Below are 23,780 nucleotides of genomic sequence, written 5' to 3' on the forward strand. Positions count from 1 at the left end.
GCCTGCTTCAGATTCTGTATCTCCCTCCCTTTCTGCCTCTCCCCTGCTCACACTCTGTCTCTCTCTCTCTCTCAAAAATAAACACTAAATTTTTTAAAAATATTTATTGAATTAATGAATTGTTTTTAGATTATATATAATGTACTTGCATAGTATCTTAAAGTAAACCCTTATAGATTTTAATAAGGATGTAATATCTTCTCTTTGAAATATGATGCTAAAAAATCCTTCAAGAACCAGTATTTGGGGCAAATAGAGACATGGGATGCCTTTTTAATAGTTTGTGTGGAGGCTACCACTGCTCTTTAACTGAGAGTCAGAGCCAGTTGAATCCCCTGTGCACTAAGCCCTTTGAAGTCTGGGATGTTGTTGATTTTGTTCAGTACTCTAACCTACTACACCACAGTGATATAGTTAATATGTGAGTAAATGGAGAATATATTATACACTTCTGTGTCATCAAGCATATTATCTATTTTTAAATGTTTATTTATTTTGAGAGAGAGAGGGAGGGGCAGAAATACACACACACACACACACACACACACACACACACACACACACACAGAGAGAGAGAGAGAGAGAGAGACAGAGAGAGACAGAGAGAATCCCAAACAGCCTCTGTCCTGCCAGCTTAGAGCCCCATGCAGGGCTTCATCTCCTGGACCATGAAATCATGACCTGAGCCGAAATCGAGTTGGGTGCTCAACCAACTGAGCCACCCAGGCACCCCATCTATTTTTAAATAACAGTGTTAGTGTAGGAGAAGTTGTGGTTGAGAAAAAGCATTTATACTTTTTATCTGTAAATTGTTGAATTGGCCAAGAGATGGTGATATTCACTATAGGAAGTAAAGTTTGTGAGTTGAAGCATAAAAAAAGCAGCCATGTAACTTAAATCCTGCTATGATCCAAATGAGACATTGAAAATCAGGAATTTCTAGTGATAATTATACACTTCACACCCAGAAATGACTATATTCTTGTGCCTGGATATGATGATGACAACAGCCCATAGATATTACATTGGCTGGAATTATGATATAGTGAGCTCTATGACTAGACTAGCTGTGCTCAAATTTCATCTCCTTCTTTAGTTGCTATGAGACTTTAGGCTGAGAACAGCCTTACTCTTCTGAATTTTCAGTACTTTTATTTAAAAAAAGGAAAATAATACTAATTATCACTTTTTTTTGCTCTTGATTTATTGTGAATAAATACATATAAAGCACTGATAACAGTACTTGGCATCTAATATATACTTAATATGGTTAATCATCATGGAACACCTATCATGTCCCAGACTTTGATGTAAGTGAATATAGCCATGGAAAACAAAACTATATATATATATATATATATACACACACACACACACACACACACACACACATCCCAAGTATACTTGTCATGTAGGTTGATAGCATAAAGTATGGGCTATGGAGACTGACTGGGCTCAAATCCAAGCTCCTCTGCTTACCAGTTCCATGAATATGATCTGGGCATGGCCATGGAGCTCCTTGTGATTCAGTTTCTTTATTTTTAATAGTATTTGCCACATAGAATTATTGTGAAGATTAAATAAAGTCCCAGACTTAAAATATATGTCAGCATACATTGTATTCAAGTAGTGGTGTTAAATGGATTTAAATATAAACCTTAATTTACATGAAATTGAAATGTTAGTGATTTGTGAATTGCTACCAATGAAATAAGTTATTTTTTAGCAACATGAAAGTTCTCAAGGAGAGTAGAAATTCTAATCATATATTTTCGCTTCTTCCCCCATGTTGAAATGAAACATGATGATTTTAGCTTTTTCAAAACATTGAGGACAATTTGAAGACTCTTATGTTTATTAATATTGAGAGTATTAGTTGTACTTTATAATGTTTCTCTGTGGAGATTTCAGATGCATAACCCTGGAGCTGTCAACACTGGCTGAGTTGAGTACCAGTTCCAAAAGATTTTTCTAAACAACTCTCTTTTGGCCTCATTATGTTATATTCCACATAGATATACTGCAACCTAATGCACCACCTGACACTTTTTATGATGAAACACCTCAGACTAGGAAAAAAAAAGTCATGCACTGGAAATCTGTTATCTGATGTAAATGACAGGGTGATGGGATTTTTGCTTAAAGCAGGTAATTGGAAGATTCTACAGATAAAGCTGCCAAAATATCAAAGTTCATTGCATACTGTGCAATTTGGGTTTGAAATAACTCAAGACATCACATAGGGAATAAAATTCATATCCAACAGCATGGAATTGTGTCATTAAAGCACAGTAATCCCTTTCTAGGTAGTTTTATTATATATATTATGAATATTAATCTGTCTTGATTTAAATTGTTTTGATACCGACAAACAATCTTCAAATAGAGCAAGTTATTTTTCTTCCTTCAATGGCTTTCCCCTCACATTTTTTACTCTGTTCACTTCCTAGTGGCTTCCTGGATAGTATGAATATAATAACCTTAATAAGTTTCTCATAAATTATTTTTCCAAGAGACCAATTGATTTACTATTATACCAGGGTTGCAGTAATGTGTTCATGTAATTGCTTCGGTTCGAATTGTTAACAGGCATTTAGATAAATATTTTATTATGTTTCAGTAAACATACTCAAATGAACATGTATTCATTAAGCTATGTAATTCCAAACTGGCAACCATCCATAAAGATAGGAATATTGTCCTTAAAATGATCAGCTTGAAAATTCAAATCAACGCTAAAAAATCTTACCTTTCGAGATAATTTTCCTGGAACTTTCCCATTTTTATGAAGAGTAAGTTGAATAACAGATTTATCTTTCTGAAATATTTTGTGGCTCCCCAAAGAGTAATCACTGAAGAAGAAAAAAATGAATACAGTCATTTCCTCCAGAATACTCCCAAGTGTATTATTTTCCTCTCTGACTTTGTTTCTTTTCATTTTTTTGGAACTTAGTCTGGTAAAATTTTATATATATCCTAGTCCTATATACTTATTTAAAAATATATCCTCATTATATTCATTTTAAATGATAAGATATTACAATTATTCTTCAAGTGCATCAAGTTAGAAAATGATTAGATATCTTTGCAATGGAGATAAATTATAATAGAGAATATTTTACATATCCAAAGTTAGTTGTTTTTTTTTTTTTATCCAGTCCTCTCAAAGCTGAGGACAACATGCTTCTGGGAGGTCTAACTGATGCCACAAAGTGTATGCAGGGACCACTGTATCAAGGAAGTGGAGTAGTGAGGTGGAGATGTCATGGGCTTTAGAGACAGATTTACTAGCTCCATGACCTTAGGCAAGCCAATTAAACTATCTGAAACTCAGTATATGTATTTTAGAGTTGATATTATTAATGTCCAAATGAAAGGGTTGACAAGCAAATTAAATAGACAGAATATCCCCACATATTTTAGAAATTTCTAAAGGCATAATTTTCTTCTTCCTTCCTTTCCGCTCTCTCCCTGTAAGAGCCATTAAAAAGGATGAATTATGTTAATGTACTTTATTAAGGATCTTGGTTAAATGTATGACGGATTTCAGTAGAAAAAACCCTTATATTAAAACATTTGAGGGGTGCCTGGTGGCTCAGTCAGTTAAGTATCCAACTTCAGCTCAGGTGATGATCGTGATTTTGAGCCCCTCGTCAGGCTCTGTGCTGACAGCTCAGACAGAGCCTGGAACCCAGATTCTGTGTCTCCCTCTCTCTCTGCCCCTCCACCACCCACACTCTGTCTTTCTCTGTCTCTCAAAAAAAAAATAAACATTAAAAAAATTAAAACATTTGAGGCCCTTAAGTTGACATACCCATTTATCTGGAAAATTCACTAAACATTTGGGATCGGTTATTCCCAACAGTGACAGAGAAATAAAGCATTACTCAGTTGATAGCTAGTAAATTTTCTATAAATGCTCTTATTTCAACAACTGATATCTTTTTTAAGAAGACCCAACACCTGTCCACTCACTAAAATGGTGAATGTTGGTATCCATAACATTTGTTCTACACCTCATTCCCACAGCCCCTGTTAGATTTCTGTCCCAGTACTCTCTGTATTGTTCCTTGAGTTATTTCTGCTGCTAGTCTACACATAAGGCATGGCATGTGTATTCCCTGAGTTCCTGCCTTCCTCACTGACCAAGTTCTGCAGCAAGGGCATTCTCCATATTCTATCACATGGACTCAAGTTCCTCTCCTTTCACCTCCCACCCCCAACTCCTCTTTCCATGCAGAGTCTTGTTTTCCTATTCCTATTCTGGGAAACATTTTAAGAGTAGTGGACCACCTTGCTATCAGAATTCCTCGTGTGTTGAAGGCTGGACCCCAGTCTAGAGACTTAGTCTCAGATATGGTTGCTGCTTTCTTGAACTAACTTTTTTTTTTTTTCTTTGCCCATTTGTATGTATACCCCTTACTAGGGCTTCCAAATAAAATAGAAGATGGCCAGTAATTAAGAATTTCAGTAATAGTGAATATATTTTTTAGTATAGGTATGTCTTATGTACTGTTTGTTATATAATTTCAAAATTTGGGATTTTTTGAAACTGAAATTTAACTGGAAAGCCTATATTTTCATTTACTAAATTTACCAATTCTACCCCTTTCTAAAAGTAGGATCTAGTTCTTCCCTTATCTTGCCTTCACTCTTTGTGTGTTTGTGCATGTGTGTGTGTCTGTGTGTGTGTGGCAGGATCTGAGTAGTTACCAGATTTTGGGTAATTACCAGAGTTTGTAAGTCTCTTTTTTACCCCTATAATTCATCTCTCTCTCTTTTTTATGTTACGTTATGGGAAACTTCTGAATTGTACTAAGCTGTGGGAAACAAAACAGATAAGAAAAATTCTCCTCTTTCCCTTTTTCCAGAAGAATAGTTTACTCAGAGTTTATGGCACTTTTTTGTAAGCTGAAATAAGTGGCTAAATACATATATTTTTCTGTTAAAAATGAAATCATTTTATTTTACCTGTGTCTCTAGCCTATAGCTAAATATTTTTTAACTTACTTTCTAAGACTTTTTTAATCAGAAAATCTAAACTATTTCACCCATAGCAATGCCTTCTGCTGTTATTGCGTTTTATATTAACTATGAATTTTTATTGTTTTCTTTCATTTGTTGAGGTTACTGAATCTTCTTTGAGTCTCTTCTTTATCTTTAGAGGGTTGGAGACATAAATATATTTTTAATCTTCCAATGGTTACCTAGTATTTAAATAACATGTATCTTCTTTTTCCATTGTAACCTCAATTTAATCACTGTGTACATCACATTCTCAAATAAGCCTTAGGACCTAAATATGACATCAGTTTTGTTCTCCCACATTGCCCTCCAATTGCCCTCCAATTGTCCAAATGGGGACTGTATGAATTGTAGGTCTAGATTCTTTTATCACTTAACTGATGAAATCAAGAAAAGTGTAAGTAAAACAAAGTTAGAGATGGGAATTATAAAAAAGACAGATGTCTGAAAACATTCTATTTTTAACTAAAAATATCTAAATGGACTCTCAATTGCCTAAGTTTGATATCAGAGTAAAGGAAGACTTTGATATAGGATGAAGGGTCTATTGATTACAATTTTATGTCTTCTTTCTGGCATAAACCAAACCTACAAGTAATTATCTTTAACTTCTAGTTCCACATTCTTTATAAAAAGCATGTACTTGAACTTGAGGAACAACCTGAATAAAGAATTGGTTTAGATTTTTATAATTATTGCTCTAATCATTTAAAGTTGTTTCTTCCACATTTAATTCAGCAGTAATAGTTTTTAATAATTCCTTTTTATCAGTTATTATAAAGAATTCAACTTAGGTGTGCCTGGGTGGCTCAGTCCATCAAGTGTCCAAATTTCTTGATTTTGGCTCAGTTCATAATCTCACAGTTTGTGGAATTGAACCCATCCTTGGACTCTGCACTGACAGCCCAGAGTCTGCTTGGGATTCTCTCTCTCCCTCTCTCTCTGTGCCCCCCCCCACATGCTTTCTCTTTCTATCAAAACAAATAAATAAAAATTAAAAAAAAAATTAAGCGTATTTTTTTTTCAGAGCAACACTCTTTTTTGTTTTTTATACTTATGTCCTTATATAGAATCCATCTGAAATGCATTTGTTGAGTAACGAGTGATGCATAGTTCCAATTTTAGACATTTTTCCAATATACTGGCAATTTTATTGAACACCTCTAAAGAGGATTGATGTCTTTTCATCTGTGACCTGTTGTATTCATCACATGACCAATTTTCACAGATATCTGATTTCTGGACTATAAGTATTCCATTAATCTATATATCTATTCCTGTGCCAATAACAGATTGCTTCAGTTATTTAATTGAAGCGTATTTTGAAGTGTGGAATTGAAAGTCACCATTTAAAAAAATTATATTATCGGGGCGCCTGGGTGGCGCAGTCGGTTAAGCGTCCGACTTCAGCCAGGTCACGATCTCGCGGTCCATGAGTTCGAGCCCCGCGTCAGGCTCTGGGCTGATGGCTCAGAGCCTGGAGCCTGTTTCCGATTCTGTGTCTCCCTCTCTCTCTGCCCCTCCCCCGTTCATGCTCTGTCTCTCTCTGTCGCAAAAATAAATAAACGTTGAAAAAAAAATTAAAAAAAAATTATATTATCTATTTTTGCACGGTTTCTCTTCCAGAACAATTTTAGAATTAGTGTGCCAATGCTAAGGATAAAATGCTAATATAGTGCAGACTTATATTTAATTTATGGAATTATATAAAAAGAATTGATATTTTTATAATAATGAATCTACTCCTTAAGGATAAGTATATTTCTACATACACTCTAATTCTCTTTTATGCCCTTGAGTAAAGTGTTAGTTTTCTTTCCAGTCCTTCTTACACATATGCTTTTTGCAAGATATTTTATAGATTCTGTTCTATTATAAGTCAGAGGTTTTTTTTTTCACAGTATTTATTAGTTGGCTTTATATGTTGATTTATCTGGTGGAATCCTGTTCTAATACCTAATGGTTTTCAGTTGATTATTTTGGATTTTCTAACAGAAAATTATTTTCTTTAAAAATAATCATTGTTTTATCTATTGCTTTCCAATATGTTTTCTTCCTTTTGTTTTCTTATCTTACTGTGATGTATAGGATATGAGGCACACTGTTGAATAGTAGCAATGATGGTAGACATCCTTCTCTTTTTCTTGCTTTTATCGGAAATGCCTCAAATGATTAATCATTGGATGTATTCGCTCTGTATTCATGGTTTATACTTTTCCTGTTCTATTGTATTAAGAATTTAAAAAAAATTATAAATAAGTTTCAAATTTATCAGACGGGTTTTCTGTATCTGTTAGGTGCATCACAGTGAGAAGATCATTTTTTCTTGAATATGTTAATGTATTAATTACATTGATAGATTTTCCTAATTTAAAAATATCTTTACATTTTTATGTAGACTTGTCCCCGTAGTAGATTTAATTTGCAAGTTTTCCATAATTTGGCTATTGTTGAGAGTGCTGCTATGAACATTGGGGTACAAGTGCCCCTATGCATCAGTACTCCTGTGTCCCTTGGATAAATTCCTAGCAGTGCTATTGCTGGGTCATAGGGTAGGTCTATTTTTAATTTTCTGAGGAACCTCCACACTGCTTTCCAGAGCGGCTGCATCAATTTGCATTCCCACCAACAGTGCAAGAGGGTTCCCGTTTCTCCACATCCTCTCCAGCATCTATAGTCTCCTGATTTGTTCATTTTGGCCACTCTGACTGGCGTGAGGTGATATCTGAGTGTGGTTTTGATTTGTATTTCCCTGATAAGAAGCGACTGTGAGCATCTTTTCATGTGCCTGTTGGCCATCCGGATGTCTTCTTTAGAGAAGTGTCTATTCATGTTTTCTGCCCATTTCTTCACTGGGTTATTTGCTTTTCGGGTGTGGAGTTTGGTGAGCTCTTTGACAATAAATTTCATATATAAATAAAAAAAAAATTCAAAAAAAAATAAATAAAATAACAAGCTTAAAAAAAATAATTTGCAAGTTTTAAAGGTTTTTTTGTATATGTCAAAACTTAGAGAGGCCTATAATTTTAACATTTTGTTATCTTTACTTGTTTTAGGCATCATAATTAGGTCAGACTTGTAAACTGCATGTACCATTTTCTCTGTCCTGGAACGGTTTCTATAATTGAGAAATCTCTAGTCCTTGAAGGTTTGTTGCAGTTTAACTAAAAACTAACTTTCACTCCCCACTGCGCATTATTTTTACTTTTATACTTCTCTCATTGAGCTAATTTTGAAAGTTCATCATTCCTTAGGAAATCGTCATGTTTTTTATAAAGCTATCAAATGAATGTCTCAAGTCCCTCCTATTTTAAGTATCTTTCAACATTTTATCTAGGAGCTCCACAATCCCCTTGCAACTGTTTCCTCCTTCCCATGCTATCACTCTTCTTGTTTTACCAGGTTTTGTAGTAATATTTTTTCCTGTCCTTTCATGAGAATTTTGGTGGGCAGGTAGGTAGATTTGCATTTTAATATACTAATTTAGGCCTGAAGATCTATATTATCATTCTAATTGTGGGAATATCATGTATGGTTTTGCATGAAAAAGATCTCAAAAACTGGAAAAGAAGTACAGTTCTGGTCCAGACATCTCATTTTGCAAATAAGGACATTTATATTGACAAAATAAGATCAGAGATTAGAACATAAATATTTGATGTAAAAATAACACACATAAAACTTACTTATAGATTCAAGCATTCCTGGTATAATGTGATACACGTGTTTCTTTTTTTCCATGTGTTTCTATCCATATAAGGGTGCAGTGAGGTGTTTTGCAAATTGTGGGCTAAAAATAACAGGTCTCTTGGGAAAAAAGGGTTGGAAGAGACCAGTCGAATCAATAAGGTCTCTAACCAGAGCGCACATGCACATACATAACACAAATCTTTAAAAAAACATTTTTTTTTGATGTTTATTTATTCTAGGTGGGGGGGAGGGGGAGAGAGAGAGGGAGACACAAATCTGAAGCAGGCTCCAGGTTCTGAGTTTCAGCACATGGCCCCACACGGGGCTTGAACACACAAACTGCAAGATTATGACCTGAACTGAAGTTGGATGCTTAACTGACTGAGCCACCAGGCGCCCCTACATACACAAATCTTAAAAAAATCAGGACAGTTTTTAAAAGACACACTAATTTTAAAAATATAAACAAGTATCATAGTAAATAAAAGAGTTGGCTTTATTTGGTTAGAAGTGAATATGAGAAAGTTTGATGCTTCTGAATACAGAAGCATGAGCAAAAATGCCCAAAAATTGTGGAAAATTCTGCAATAAACATTTTCAAGACAGCCCGAGGCCAAGGTGAGAAAAAAATGCATGTTTGGTGAATGGTCAGTGGTCACTGCCTCAGCAACTTCCTGAATGCTTTGCATTCAGCCACTGTTATTTAACACAACAATACATTAATATGCCAGAATGTTTTACATGTAGTAAGGTAACTTCTATGAATAAGCTAATTTATGTTACAGTAACATGTTATATTGCAGAAGAGATTGTATTCAGTACCTCATTTTTTCAGGTATCATGTTTAAAATACTAACAGTCCTTTTTAGGTATGTTAACAATAACAAAACTATTATTGTCCTAGAATTGTCACTTAAGATTAAGTCTCTGATCTTACAGAGTCTCCATTAACCATAGCACTTTCTAAGAGCTATAAACTACTGTTCATCACTTTGCCATCACTCTTCTTGGCAAGACCACCATTTCAATCAATTTGTTTGTAACCACTAGACACATGTGGCTATTGAACACTTAATATGTCACTAGTCTGAATTCAGATGTGCTCTAAGCATAAAATACACTTTGAATTTTGAAGACTTAGCACAAAAAAAAGGAATGTAAAACATCTCAGTATTTTTAAAATTGTGATTACATGTTGAAATAATTTTGGTTAAATATTTGAGTTAAATAAATAAAATATGTATTAAAATTTATTTCTACAAGTTTCTTTTTATGTGTTTTTCAAGTGGTTAGTAGAAAAGTTAATTATGTGGCCCACGTTACATGTCCATCGGACAGAGCTGATTTAGAGGAAATAAAAGAGAAGAGAGAAAAAGAAAAACAAAGCATTCAAGAATAGAAAGGTTGGTATACAGAATTTAATGAGTAAGTTGAATAAGGAAAAACTGATTTGTGTTTGATGACTCTAGGTATCAGGAAATATAGGAAGAAAGCCTACCATCCCAAGAGAAAGAGAACAAAACATATTGCCGCTACGATGGGTAATATTGGAGAACAGGACTTGAGCACTAAGAGAAATCCCATATTTAGGTATTACTATACCTCTAAGGTGAACATTGGAATTACCTACTTCAGATTATACCAATGATGTTTTTTCTCAATCTGGTAAATTTTAAATTGGGTGCTTAGTAGTTTCATTGAACATTCATGTAAAAAACTTTGTTAAAGAACTGAGTTCTTTACTAAACTCAGTTAAAGAACTGAGTCTTTATGATACAATAAGTTTAGTTTTTCTTCATATATACTAGTAAGTCAGAATTCTGCACATCCACTTATTTGTTCTCTCAACAAGTATTGGATTCCATCTATGTGTTAGTCACTATCTTCAGAACTGTTATGAGTATACCTGTCATTTAAAATGAACACCAAAATCTGAATCCTTGCACATAATTACTTCTATTTCCTATTCATAAGTAGCTCATGTTATTTTAAAGTATTTCTATAGCAGAATGTTTGTTTAAGGAGAGATTAATGACCTTAACACCAAAAAATGATATGCAAATAACCTCAAATGTGTCTTATGGGCAAAAAAGACATCCTAATCCTAAATAATGTTCAACCTATGAATACTGATTCCCATCAGCTTAAGCACTCCTTGTAAACTCACATTTACAAACATTATTGTTTTATTGGAATAAGTACATACAAGTCCTTATTTTATAGGATAACCTAGTTAGGTTTAAATATTCTTTATTCTTATGTGTAGGAATAGTCACAGAGATGTATTGTGAAATATTATGGTCATATATAGAACAAAATTATGTTCATTTGATTTTATAAATGTTGAAATCCAGTATTGCTAGAGCTATTAAATATATTTCTTTAAGGAAATTCATCAATTAAGCTGCTTTTTAATACTTATGTTTACTAAGAAATATAAGGTGAATATAACAAAATATTAAAATATTAATAATACCATAGCACTCCAGAGAATATTTTTCAAATATTTATGTGTGTTCTGTGCACACACAAGTACACACATATTCCTTCCATATTTGCCACTTAAAAATGTTGATCATGTTACTTCTGTCATAATCCTTGATTCTAGTATGTTTTGTAACCAATGAAAACACCCTGGATTTTATGCTTAAATTGTTACTTGCTACTCAGCATAAATAAACATCAGCGGTACATTGTTTTCCTCAACCAGTGATCCTCAATTTTATTGTTATTTTGCTTTCAGGGGAACCATGAACAGGAAAAGTTAAATGTCATGGTTTAGAGAGGCAAGCATAGGTTAAATTCTAAAACTAGGGCTTACAGCCATGGGGTATTTAATAGAGGAGGGTCATAGTTTTGAATAGAGACCCTCTATGGGGCATAAATTTTATCAACAGCTACTACTCAAGAGAGAACCTCACCTAAGAGATCTAAACTTTTTTTTTCAGGTGCGCCATTTTTCCTTAAGAATTCCCTCTAGCTTGTAAAAAGCAACTCTCCCTTATGCTTCTTCACTTCAATATCATTGTGTTTCTTTACATATATAATACACATAGTTTTTAATTCAATTTTTTTAATCTAGAGGAAGTGTTTTATAACAACTTTCAAGTTTACAATGCCCTCTCTTAAAGCTGTGCATTCACAAAAGATCAGTAATAACACAAAAGTTTAAATAAATGAAGTTAGAGGCACCTGGGTGGTTCCCTTGGTTAAGCATCCTACTTCTTCTCAGGTCATGATGTCACCGTACCTGAGTTTGAGCCTCATGTCAGGCTCTGTGCTGACAGCTCAGAGCCTGGAGCCTGCTTCAGATTCTCTGTCTCTCTGTCTCTCTGCCCTCCCTAACTCACGCTCTGTCTCTCTCTTTCAAAAATACATAAACATTAAAAAAAAGTTAAATAAATGAAGAAGATAGAGAGTAAATAAGGAAGAAACACATCAGTGAATGTGGAGCTTTGTCTCCTTTACAAAAATATATATACTAAACTCATGGGAATTATTTTTGAGGTATGGTGTGCAGAATTTGTAATATAGTCACCAACTCAAGAGATCAAAAATACAGATCTTATCCCATTTCAAAGTTTCATTATTTTCCCCACAAACCTCTAGAGGAGAAACATTCTGCAGACTTTATGAATATAAACCATTCAAGAACTCAAATTAAAATAGCACATTTAAGCCTCATTAAGGTGATATTGGCTAATTTGAAATACTATGCAATTCACATATTCTCTATCTTATTCCTTAAGAAAAACAGATCATTAGATTACTTAACCTTCAATTAATTCAAAATTGGTGAGGAGAAGGAGATTTTTAATTCTTAGCTTTTAGAAGTAAGTGCTTTTGAGTAACAAAAATAACTTGATAGCTGCTTATTGATTATTATAATTTTAGGTATAATGATATTAAATTATATACCAATGTTTAGTTCTGATTTGCCTTGTCTTCTTGGAAAAATAATGCAACGGGTTTTTATTTTAATCAAGTGATTCTTTTTATCAAGTCTGTTGGCTGATGATGCATGTCCAGTCATCATAAAGCTTTTTAGAAAACTTGAGTCTGAAATATGCTTTAATTCTTACATGTAGCTTTTAGTAGCAAATGACCTGTATTCAGCACAAGACTTTTCTTTGGGGGAATTGCTTTCAAATGAAGTTATATAGAGAGTATTCACATATTAGGACATTTGTGTTACGTAGAATTGTTGGTTAAAACCAGATGCAAGTTTATATGGTACATGATTATTATTGTTACTTTAGTTAGCTGTTTGCTAAAGATAGAAAGCAAAATTAATTTTTAAAAATCAGGAAAAATACTTTGACAGAGATCTAAAAACTAAACTGAAGTAGCTCAAGATGCTCTTAATGAATGATCTATTAACAGAACACACTTTTATTATGGTACGTGAAAGTTCTCAGAGTTTTGACACATTCTTTCCAACGCCCTGACATGGTTTTATGATTTCTAAGTGGAAGAGCAAAATTATGTAAAAGAAAAAAAAAACACCGTAAGTTATTTATTTACAAAATTAAGTCTAAAAAGAGTCAGTTATAATATTGGCAATCTTAGGCTGTTCTGAATGTGCTGAAAATAATCAATTTGTTTAAGTCGCTAAAGGAATCCTTAATTTTATTAAGAAAGGGACTCATTCCGCCCACCCCCAGGAATGTATACAGTATTCTGTTTTTACTGCTAGTGAGTATAATCATTATATATAAAGTTTAAACTTTGTATAGCTTAACTTTATAAAACAGCCTTTTCCCTAGTGGTAATTAGTAGTCTGATTACTTTGAATAAAGCAATTCCAATTTATAACCAGATATTTAAAGAATAAATTAATACAGATTGTCATGAAATTAGCTAATTTTTTTAGTAGTAGAAGGTTTTCTTTTTCAAGAAGATTATTTTAAAATTCTAATTAGATACAATTTTTGAAGAGGATTTTCTCACTCTAATCGAAGGTTATTTAAGATTTTCTCAACTGGGAAAGGTCAGAAGAGAGAAAAGGGATTCCCTAGTAGATAACCAGATCAAATTAATCAATGCTACTAATGAATAAAGACGTGGATACAGCCTTTTAAATTTAGATTTAAGAATATATATAACTATATATGGAGCCTGCTTCGGATTCTGTGTCTCTGCCACTCCCCTGCTTACACTCTGTCTCTCTCTCTCAAAAATAAATAAACATTAAAAATGTCTTTTAAAAAAGAATATGTATGACAAAAATAATATATAAGGCAATTTCAAAGTAAGATTTTTAATTACCATAGGTTTTTCTTTTTATATTTTTAGCACTCTGGGTTCTGGCATTCTTTGACAAAAGTCAATTAAATAATATAGAACAGTTTTGTTTTGTTTAAATCATTGATAAAACACCTGGTCATAAATGTAAGCAATAGGCTCAAGCAGAATTTTCCAGAAAGATTATTCAGTTTCTTCTTATGCAGCACTTGTGGTTTACTACTGATGGTGCAGTCATGATTTATTCAACAAAAGCTTTTAAGCATAGTAAATTTTATTGTTTCATGCAGCACCTAAGAAACATTGTTTTTAAGTTGAATTAGAAAGTAAAACATATAGCATGACTTGTGAGAGAAGAAATTACTTACATCACATGAAAAACCTGTACTCCTAGTAAATGTTGGGCTGGATACTAAGGGGTACAATTATGAAGTAACATTATGCTTCATATATTACAAATACATTTATGAAGAAAAAGATTATGTGAGATGGTTATGAGTGCAGGTGAAGGTACAAATCTTGTTGCTCCCTGGAAAGAAACAAGAACCAGGCACACTGGGTTTTGTATCTGTACTGCATCTAACAGGAAAGAAAAAAAGGTAGTTGTTCCTGTCCTCAACCTGCCACTGTATTTGCCCGATGGGGTCTCTCTGCTGGATAAGATCATGAGAAATGGGGAAATGAAATTACCCAGGACATTCCAGCTATTGTAATTTTTTTTTTTTAAACCTTTAATGGGTATATTTAATTTTTTTTTTCAACGTTTATTTATTTTTGGGACAGAGAGAGACAGAGCATGAACGGGGCAGGGGCAGAGAGAGAGGGAGACACAGAATCGGAAACAGGCTCCAGGCTCTGAGCCATCAGCCCAGAGCCTGACGCGGGGCTCGAACTCACGGACCGCGAGATCGTGACCTGGCTGAAGTCGGACGCTTAACCGACTGCGCCACCCAGGCGCCCCTCCAGCTATTGTAATTAATTTGAGGTCTACAGACCAGGAACATGATGGGAGATGTTAATGTGTTTTGAATGTACAAGATTACTTTTATTTTTCTATTATTTCTCTATTTAATTTTTTGACTGCAATGTACAGTTTTAGTATTCTGTACTTTGTATTGCTAACAATTTTGTATGAAGCTAACTTGAGCCTTATGAGAAAATGGATAGTTTCTGTCCTAATTCTTTAATTTTTTTTTGTTCGTAATATAGTATTTAAAACCGTGTATAAAGCAATTTTTTTAAGGAGAATACTGTAGCTAATGAAACTATTTGATATAGTTGAAGTACCTGGTAAATACATGATATCCAGGTGTAAGAGGTCAGGAACCTTCTCATTTTTGAGAATAGTTGTGGGGACATGCTATTAAAGTGAGTTCCTGTGTTTATAGAAACATTTAATAACAAGGAGGAAGAGAGCCAGAGCAAAAGTGAGAGCAATACTGCTCTCAAAACTAAATAAACATTTAAAAAAATTAAAAAACTAAATAAACATTTAAAAAAATTAAAAAAGGGACTTGCTAGGAAAGTTCTCTTTCTTTATTTTGCAATATGTTACAAAATATAAATAACATCTTTTTCTTTAATTAAAACAATTTTTAATTTTTTTTTAATTTTTAACAAATATTTATTTTTGAGAGAGAGAGCTTGCGAGAGAGAGAGCATGATCAGGGAGAGTCAGAGAGAGAGGGAGACACAGAATCCAAAGCAGACTCCAGGCTCTGAGCTGTCAGCACAGAGCCCGGCACAGGGCTCAAACTCATGAACTGTGAGATCATGACCTGAGCCAAAGTTGGAAGCTTAACTGACTGAGCCACCCAAGCACCCCAAAAATATAAATAACATCTTATTTGCTTTGTTGATTAAATTCACTTTTGTTCAGTGTACAAAAATGTACTGTTTGGGAAAAATATGTAAATTTTTTTCATAGAGTCTAAATTATTATGTTATTAATATCCCTGGGCCTCTAAAGACAGGTGAGTCCAATAAAATAGCAAAGTATAACCTAAGGAGGAAACACAAATAGAGCATCATGAATATACTTATTAGCAAAGTTATGAAAGGTATCCTGACCATTTACATTTTAATTGTGCTAACAAAAAGTCCTAGCTACTTCCTCCAAACTTGGTTGGTTCATGAGGTAGTTACTTATTGGGACTATTTTGACAGACAAATATACCAACTAAAAGAAACCAAGGAGTTTAAATTTTAAGTATTTGTCTTTCTTTATCTGGTCTAACGTAGATGAAAAATTGCAAAAGTGGCAACTAAATATAATTTATCTCTATCTTTATAATCCAGGACAGATTAAAATTGCATATTTCTGATAACATAAGGAGAACTTAATATGAAAAAAATATTATTTCTACATCATCCCACAAAAATAATAGTGTTTTGTTTTGTTGGTGGTGGTGTTTTTATGCTAGGGCAGTAGCAGAGAGAATACTTCTCTACTTCTTAGTTCACTGTATATTAACAACCAGATGCTTCTGTTTATTTATGTGTTTAATACATTTATTTTTTGAGAAAGAGATAGTGTGTGGGCACAATTGGGACAGGGCGAGAAGGTGAGACTGAGAGAGAGACAGAGACAGAGAGAGGGAGAGGGAGAAAATCTTAAGCAGACTCCACGTCCACTGAGGAGCCAACTCAAGGACTCAGTCTCATGACCTTGAGATCACGACCTGATCTGAAGTCAAGAGTCGGATGCTTAACTGACTGAGCCACGCAGGCACTCTGACAACTACATAATATTTTTTATGTATTTAGACCTACACTCCACAGGAGCTCAAAGCAATCTATATACCCTGAAAAGATTAATAGAGGCTTAATAAAATTTTAAATCTGGAATTAAAGATTACTAAAATGTAATACTAGAGCTCATTTGTAAACTAGAACAAATACATTAGAAATAAATTTTTTAAAAGATAAGTTGATGTTAAAGAAAGTTAAACTCATTTTGCCAAAGCAACAGTGATACCGTAGCATTATCAATTGTGGGCAGCATTTGTTTTGAAAATATTTATTTGGTTAAACAGTGTCAAAATTCCAAAACAATATTTTTGTCTAATCAGAAATTTAATACTAGCAAACCAAATCTGACAATACATTAAATGAATAATTTACCACAATCAAGTGGGATTTATTCCTGGAGTGCAGGAGTGGTTCTACTCCTGGAACTATTATTACACTATGTGTTAACTAACTTAGATTTAAATTTCATTTTATTTTTTTTTTCAACATTTATTTATTTTTGGGACAGAGAGAGACAGAGCATGAACGGGGGAGGGGCAGAGAGAGAGGGAGACACAGAATGGGAAACAGGCTCCAGGCTCTGAGCCATCAGCCCAGAGCCCGATGCGGGGCTCGAACTCACGGACCGCGAGATCGTGACCTGGCTGAAGTCGGATGCCCAACCGACTGCGCCACCCAGGCGCCCAACTAACTTAGATTTAAATTAAAAAAAAATGAAATTGAACAAGCCCACCTTTAGTGATTGTGATTTTCCTTTATTTTAGTCTAATCACTTCAAAATGTCTCTGATTAAAGATTTTTAAAAATTTAAATATGTCAGAACATGATTGTTCTGTAAACTATGGTTTCTTTTTCTTGTGTTTGACCCAAATTCTGTATGTTGAATTATAAACCCATGTTTACAGCCCAAATTAATGTTCATTATCTCTAATGAAACATTATCCCCATAATTTTTATTTTCAAGTGGCCCTTCATTATGAAGGAGACTTTGTTATACATTAGAAAGGTTTGGGCTTCATAGCCAGGTAGACTTATGCTATCCACTTTGCTGCTTCCAAATTTCATAACCTTTAGGAAGTCATGTAATTTCTTTTTGCTTCAATATTCCCATCTGTAAAATGGATATAATCATGCTTTTCTTATATGAGAGTGAATGGTACTACATATGAAAATTCTAGTCCATAAAAGACTTTTAACAAGTGAAGTAGATTTTACTGTTGTTATTTTTACTGTTGTTATTATTTTCATCTCAATGAGGAATAATTTATTTCTTTAATCTCCTAATAGTTAAAAAGGCAGGTTTTTCATAGATGTTTTGTAAATTAAAAAAGAAATGAGTAAATGTCATTTGTATTGTAGTCCTTTTTCAAGGTGTAAGTAATTACTTTAACATTTTAGTGTATAAGATTTCTTCTTTTCCAAATAGAAATTTACTTGTAACAAAAATTAATATATTTAAATGTTATTTGAAAAGATGCCTTTCAGGGGCGCCTGGGTGGTGCAGTCGGTTAGGCGTCCGACTTCAGCCAGGTCACGATCTCGCGGTCCGTGAGTTCGAGCCCCGCGTCGGGCTCTGGGCTGATGGCTCAGAGCCTGGAGCCTGTTTCCGATTCTGTGTCTCCCTCTCTCTCTGCCCCTCCCCCGTTCATGCTCTGTCTCTCTCTGTCCCAAAAATAAATAAACGTTGAAAAAAAAAATTAAAAAAAGAAAAGATACCTTTCACCTTTTAAAGGTATGACACATGTTTTTATTTCATATGATGCTATATTTTTTATTGATTTATCAATTCTGTGCCATATTATAATAAAATTATGCTCATGACCTGTTTTACCACTATTTTGGAGTACTATTAGAGATTTCATTTTTTTCCAGTTTTCATTGTCATTGTTGCTAATGTTAGAAATTATGTTATGGTAAATATGCTTTATAACTAGGTCATTTTGTATAATTATAATTGTTACTTAGAGGTATTCATAGAGGCAGAATTGCTGAAACAGATGATCCATCAGTTTAAAACATGTTTCTACAGACTTTTAACACATTTTTGACAAAATTCTCTTCAGCAAGTGCTATATCAATGTGTATTTCTAGCATCTGTTTACATATTGTCCATTTCCAAATGAATTTCATCATATTTTAAGAATTTGATGGGCAAAAATGGTATTTCATTGTCTTAATTGGATGTTTGTTCTTAGATCAAACTCTAAATAATTTCTTTTTTAATGTTTATTTATTTTGAGAGAGAGAGTGAGAGTGAGAGAGAGCAGGACCAGGGAATGAGCAGAGAGAGAGGGTGAGAGAAAATCCCAAGCAGGCTCCACGCTGTCAGTGCAGAGCCCCACTCGAGGCTCAGTCTCACAAATGGGGAGATCATGACCTGAGCTGAAACCAACAGCCCAACACTTAACTGACTGGGCCTCCCAGGTGGCTCAGGTGCCCCTGAATAATTTCTTGTCCATTGAATTTATATTCATGCTATTCACATTTTTAGCCTGTTTTTTTCTTGATAATTATTTTTTAAAAACAAAATTTAAGTGTATTTTTTATATTCAAAAGCTATTAACATTTTATCACATGGTACTGATTTCTTCTTCAGTATTTATTCTCCAAATAGAAGTTTATCATTGATTTTTCTTTGCACTGTTTCCATATTCTTCCCATTAATATCTTTCTGTGATCTACAAGCAGTTGGTATATAATAATGCTAATAATGCCTTCATGATAGGGCATTGTAAGAACTGATTACAGGGCTTTATCAATTTTTAGGCAAGGGAGAGGGCAAAGGTTGTATACAACCCATCTTCGTCTTGTATGTGTGTAGTTCTCAATAGGAATTGAAGTAGACTAATACAATCTCTGTACCCCAGACACCTACAAAACTTCTTGCAGACACCCACAAAACTGCATATATTTTCTACCATGTGCTGTAGCATGAAGAACCTATTTGCTATTTCTTGTATATTCTTCACGAGCTTTTGCACTATTGTTTTATAGTTCAGACCCAGGGCAAGCAGCCAAACCTGGGTTTGAATTCAGGCTTCATTCTACCAGCTTCCTAGTTCAACAAAACCTCAGACTTCCCATCTATAAACTAGGGGTTAAGCAGTATCTATTGCACTGATAATGTCATAAGACTTAGAAGTCTACTCAATATGAGGTAACCAAATAACATGCACTTGATAAATGGCTATTATTATTATTTTTATCAATCAAAGCTAGTCAAATACTCCAGATGAAGTGTAGTACTATAACTGTTAGAGTCTAAATTATTACCTATTGTATCATTAACTTTATTTTGTGTTACCTGTGTTCCTTCTGTAGAAAAACATTATGAAAAGATATTCAAGTGTTTAAGGGCACGTTTTTTTGACAAATTTTATAGGAATAAACAAAAAAATCTTACTGATTTAAATGTTATAAAGAATAGTAATGAATATTATGCTTATTTTAAAAAATCATAACAGGGGCACCTGGGTGGCACAGTCGGTTAAGCGTCCGGCTTCAGCCAGGTCACGATCTCGCGGTCCGTGAGTTCCAGCCCCGCGTCCGGCCATGGGCTGATGGCTCAGAGCCTGGAGCCTGTTTCCGATTCTGTGTCTCCCTCTCTCTCTGCCCCTCCCCCGTTCATGCTCTGTCTCTCTCTGTCCCCAAAATAAATAAACGTTGAAAAAAAAATTAAAAAAAAAAAACATAACAAAGAGGTAGTATGTTAATCTTAAATAGTAAATAAATCCCTGATTTATTTATTTATTTATTTATTTATTTATTTATTTATTACTATCTTAATAAAAGTCCAATTAAATGAAATATTTGATAGAAATAAATGACTATAAAACATTTAGGAAATCTGTATGTTTATATTAACAAGAAAAAGAAAAATGTTACATACATTTTTAGCAGTCACAGTTGAGCTAATTATAGATAACTTACACATTTGAAACAGTAATTAAGCCAAAGTCATTATAAATTTATTCACATTATACTTTTCCAAATTTCTGTCTCAATACTTTTACTTGTGGGATGTTATTTCCTACTGATAATACTCAATATAAAAATTTGATAATTTTTTTAAAAAATTTTTTCATGTTAATTTATTTTTGAGAGAGAGAGAGAGAGAGAGAGAGAGAGACAGAGAGAGAGCGCATGCATGTGCTCACGCACAGGAGGGACAGAAAGAGAGGGAGAGAATACCAAGTGGGCTCAGCCCTGTCAGCGCAGAAACTGATGCAGGGCTCGAGAGATCATGACCTGAGCCAAAATCAAGAGTTGGATGCTTAACCGACTGAGCCACCCAGGTTTCCCTTGATAATGTTTCGTATTCTTTGCATCTAATGTTTGACATTAGCCGAAGAGCAGATGTACATTTGGAGGCTACACATTCAGAAGTTGAATTTTAATGAGTATTAAGTTATAAGATTACATTTCTCAAATATTTCTCCTTGCTCTTTGTATACAGTGTCAAAACCATATATTGGAAGAAGGTAGCAGCCCAGTCATTGGGTATATAAATGGGTAGGTGCAAATACATAAGGGAGAAGGGGGATATCTGTGAGTTAATGCAATGAAATATCTATGACATATAAATATTTATTATTATTTTGTTATAAATGGAATACAGAAAGGTAGATAATGACTTAAACAGTCACAGTTAACATTGCACAGTAAAAGACTGGATTTCCTGATAATATTGCTAAATTCACCAAATTACTGACAAGTTATTTTCAAACACATTTGGCATTATTCTACATTATGGTAGAATAGTAATGACAGTAACAATGGGTATCTAAAAAGAAATACACTTTGATGAGACTTGTCAATCTTTAGACACTTATGGAAACACAAGGAAAAAATGTGATAATCCACTTTATCGACTACTTCAGTTTACTTTACTATTTAGAATATCTGTGCAATAACAGCAGAGAAATATCTCCTTTAAAGCTGTATTATATTTTCAAGGTTGGTCTTTAAGGAATTTCAGAATAGGCATAATTGTGATACAAATAAGAGAATGTGAATTTTCTATCAAATAAGTATTTGCAGTTGACCTACATGAGAACAGACTTTTCTAATTGCTTTAAGAGCTTCTTGACTAAAGAAATGAAGAAAGTTACTCTTTTATGAAAATGTTGTAATGCTTATACTCAAATCCTCTGTGATTTTTAAAAATCAGTATTTAATCAGCATACTAATACAATTGTAAACCAAAAATTACTTATTACATTATAATTTATTGTTTTCAAAAATTGTGACCAGGGGTGCTTGGGTGGCTATTGGTTAAGCGGTTAAGCCTCCAACTTCGCTTCAGGTCATGATCTTGCCATTCATGAATTTGAGCCCCGCATCTGGCTCTGCTGACAACTGGATCCTGCTTTGGATTCTGTGTCTCCCTCTCTCTCTCTGCCCCTCCCCTGCTCATGCTCTGTCTTTCTCTCAAATATAAATAAATATTGAAAAAATTTTTTTAAAAATTGTGAAGTCTTTTTAATTCTTTTTTTTTAAATGCTTATTTATTTTTGACATGGAGAGAGAGACAGAGCATGAGCAGGGGAGGGGCAGAGAGAGGGAGACACAGAATCTGAAACAGGCTCCAGGCTCTGAGCTGTCAGCACAGAGCCTGACGTGGGGCTTGAACTCACAGACCACGAGATCATGACCTGAGGCAAAGTCGGACACTCAACCGACTGAGCCACCCAGGCGCCCCAGTCTTTTTAATTCTTGTGTGTGTGTGTCTGTCAGGTGTATCAAGCTACATTTTAATTTTTTTTTTTTGATATTTATTTTTCTTTGAGGGAGAGGGAGACAGATTGTGAGCGGGAGAGGGGCAGAAAGAGAGGAAGACAGAATCCGCAAGCTCCAGGCTCTGAATGGTTAGCACAGAGCCCGAAGAAGGGCTTGAACTCGTGAATGGCCAGACCGTAACCTGAACCAAATTTGGAGACTTAACTGCTTAACTGACTGAGCCACCCAGACGCCCCGTGATTAGCCTTAATAAGCTTTATTGCAGTAATTTGTGTTGCCCAGAATTTTCTTCGTTTCAAAACTGAAAGTTCCATGTCCTGAGAATGTCAGCTTGGTCACAGGTCATTTAAATACATGTTGCCATAAATACACAAGATAACAAAATAAAACCAAGAATGCACCTGTTGATATGAGTCTTAAAATTTTGAATTCATATTAAAAAGGGCAAAATTGATTTAATTATGCTGGTTCTAAGACTATAGTGTTTGTCCAAAGTATGTTTAAAAGAAAAAAAAATGAAGTGTGTCTTAATATAGGTTATAACAATGATCAAAATTTACCTTAATAAATAAGATACTTACTTCTGTAAAAATTCTTCATAGCCGCATATACTTAGAAGATGATCTTTGGGGAATAATTCGTCATTTGTAGAAAAATGTAGAACCTCTGCAATTAGGTCTTTGACAAGATAATTAGCTAAAAACAAAGGTGAATAATAAAAAGTTAATAAGAGCTTATCATATATTGGCTGGGGAAAAGGTTTTGAGCAAAAAAAGATACACACATTATGAACTATAACTGTCTAGCTCCATCAAGAGGAATTAAAATGAGATGCATCTCATTTATTAGTCTCATTAAATTTGGAGGTACTTTTGAAAATACTGTTTGCATTTTATTTGATCAATCTGTCTTCACATTACTGATGGAGCCTGGTATTGTTTTCCTCATATTAAAACCTGAATATGCTGTGGCTCTGCAGAAAAAGTGTTCTACCCTGAGTGCTCACAGAGACTTGGGAAATGCCAAGGACATTGTATAGTGAGTGATAGTGGCAAGCGAAGAGTCCAACCTAAATCTGTCAGATTCCAAAGCTTGTGCTCTTGATGATTCTAAGTCTCCAAAGTTTATTGTTCTTCCTTCCCCATGTAGGAATCACCAAAGTTTCCATCTTGGACAGCATTGTGATAACTTTAATGAGCATGTGCTTTTTTTCTACACTTTCTCTGGAGCTCAAAGTGTAAGCATACTGTTGGATACAAATCCTTTGGCTTTACATTCTGTAATCTCCCCACTAAGCTCTTACATACATATGCTACTTAGTAGTGGCCAGC

The 23,780-nt window shown here is 34.0% G+C and overlaps 1 protein-coding gene across 5 annotated transcripts in view; it reads right to left on the reverse strand.

Moving 5' to 3' along the window:
* The window catches only part of PIK3C2G (phosphatidylinositol-4-phosphate 3-kinase catalytic subunit type 2 gamma), a 354,340-nt gene that overhangs the window by 289,524 nt on the left and 41,036 nt on the right, over positions 1-23,780 (reverse strand). For all 5 annotated transcript variants that reach the window (XM_040488787.1, XM_040488785.1, XM_040488783.1 and 2 more), the window contains 2 exons: positions 23,031-23,145; positions 2,750-2,852 (listed from right to left, as the gene is read on the reverse strand). In XM_040488787.1, coding sequence (XP_040344721.1) covers positions 2,750-2,852; positions 23,031-23,145 — 218 coding nt within the window. The remainder of the gene's footprint in view (positions 1-2,749; positions 2,853-23,030; positions 23,146-23,780) is intronic.

Source organism: Herpailurus yagouaroundi, unplaced genomic scaffold, assembly GCF_014898765.1.
Source record: "Herpailurus yagouaroundi ecotype Mexico unplaced genomic scaffold, PumYag 166, whole genome shotgun sequence".
NCBI lineage: Eukaryota > Metazoa > Chordata > Mammalia > Carnivora > Felidae > Herpailurus > Herpailurus yagouaroundi.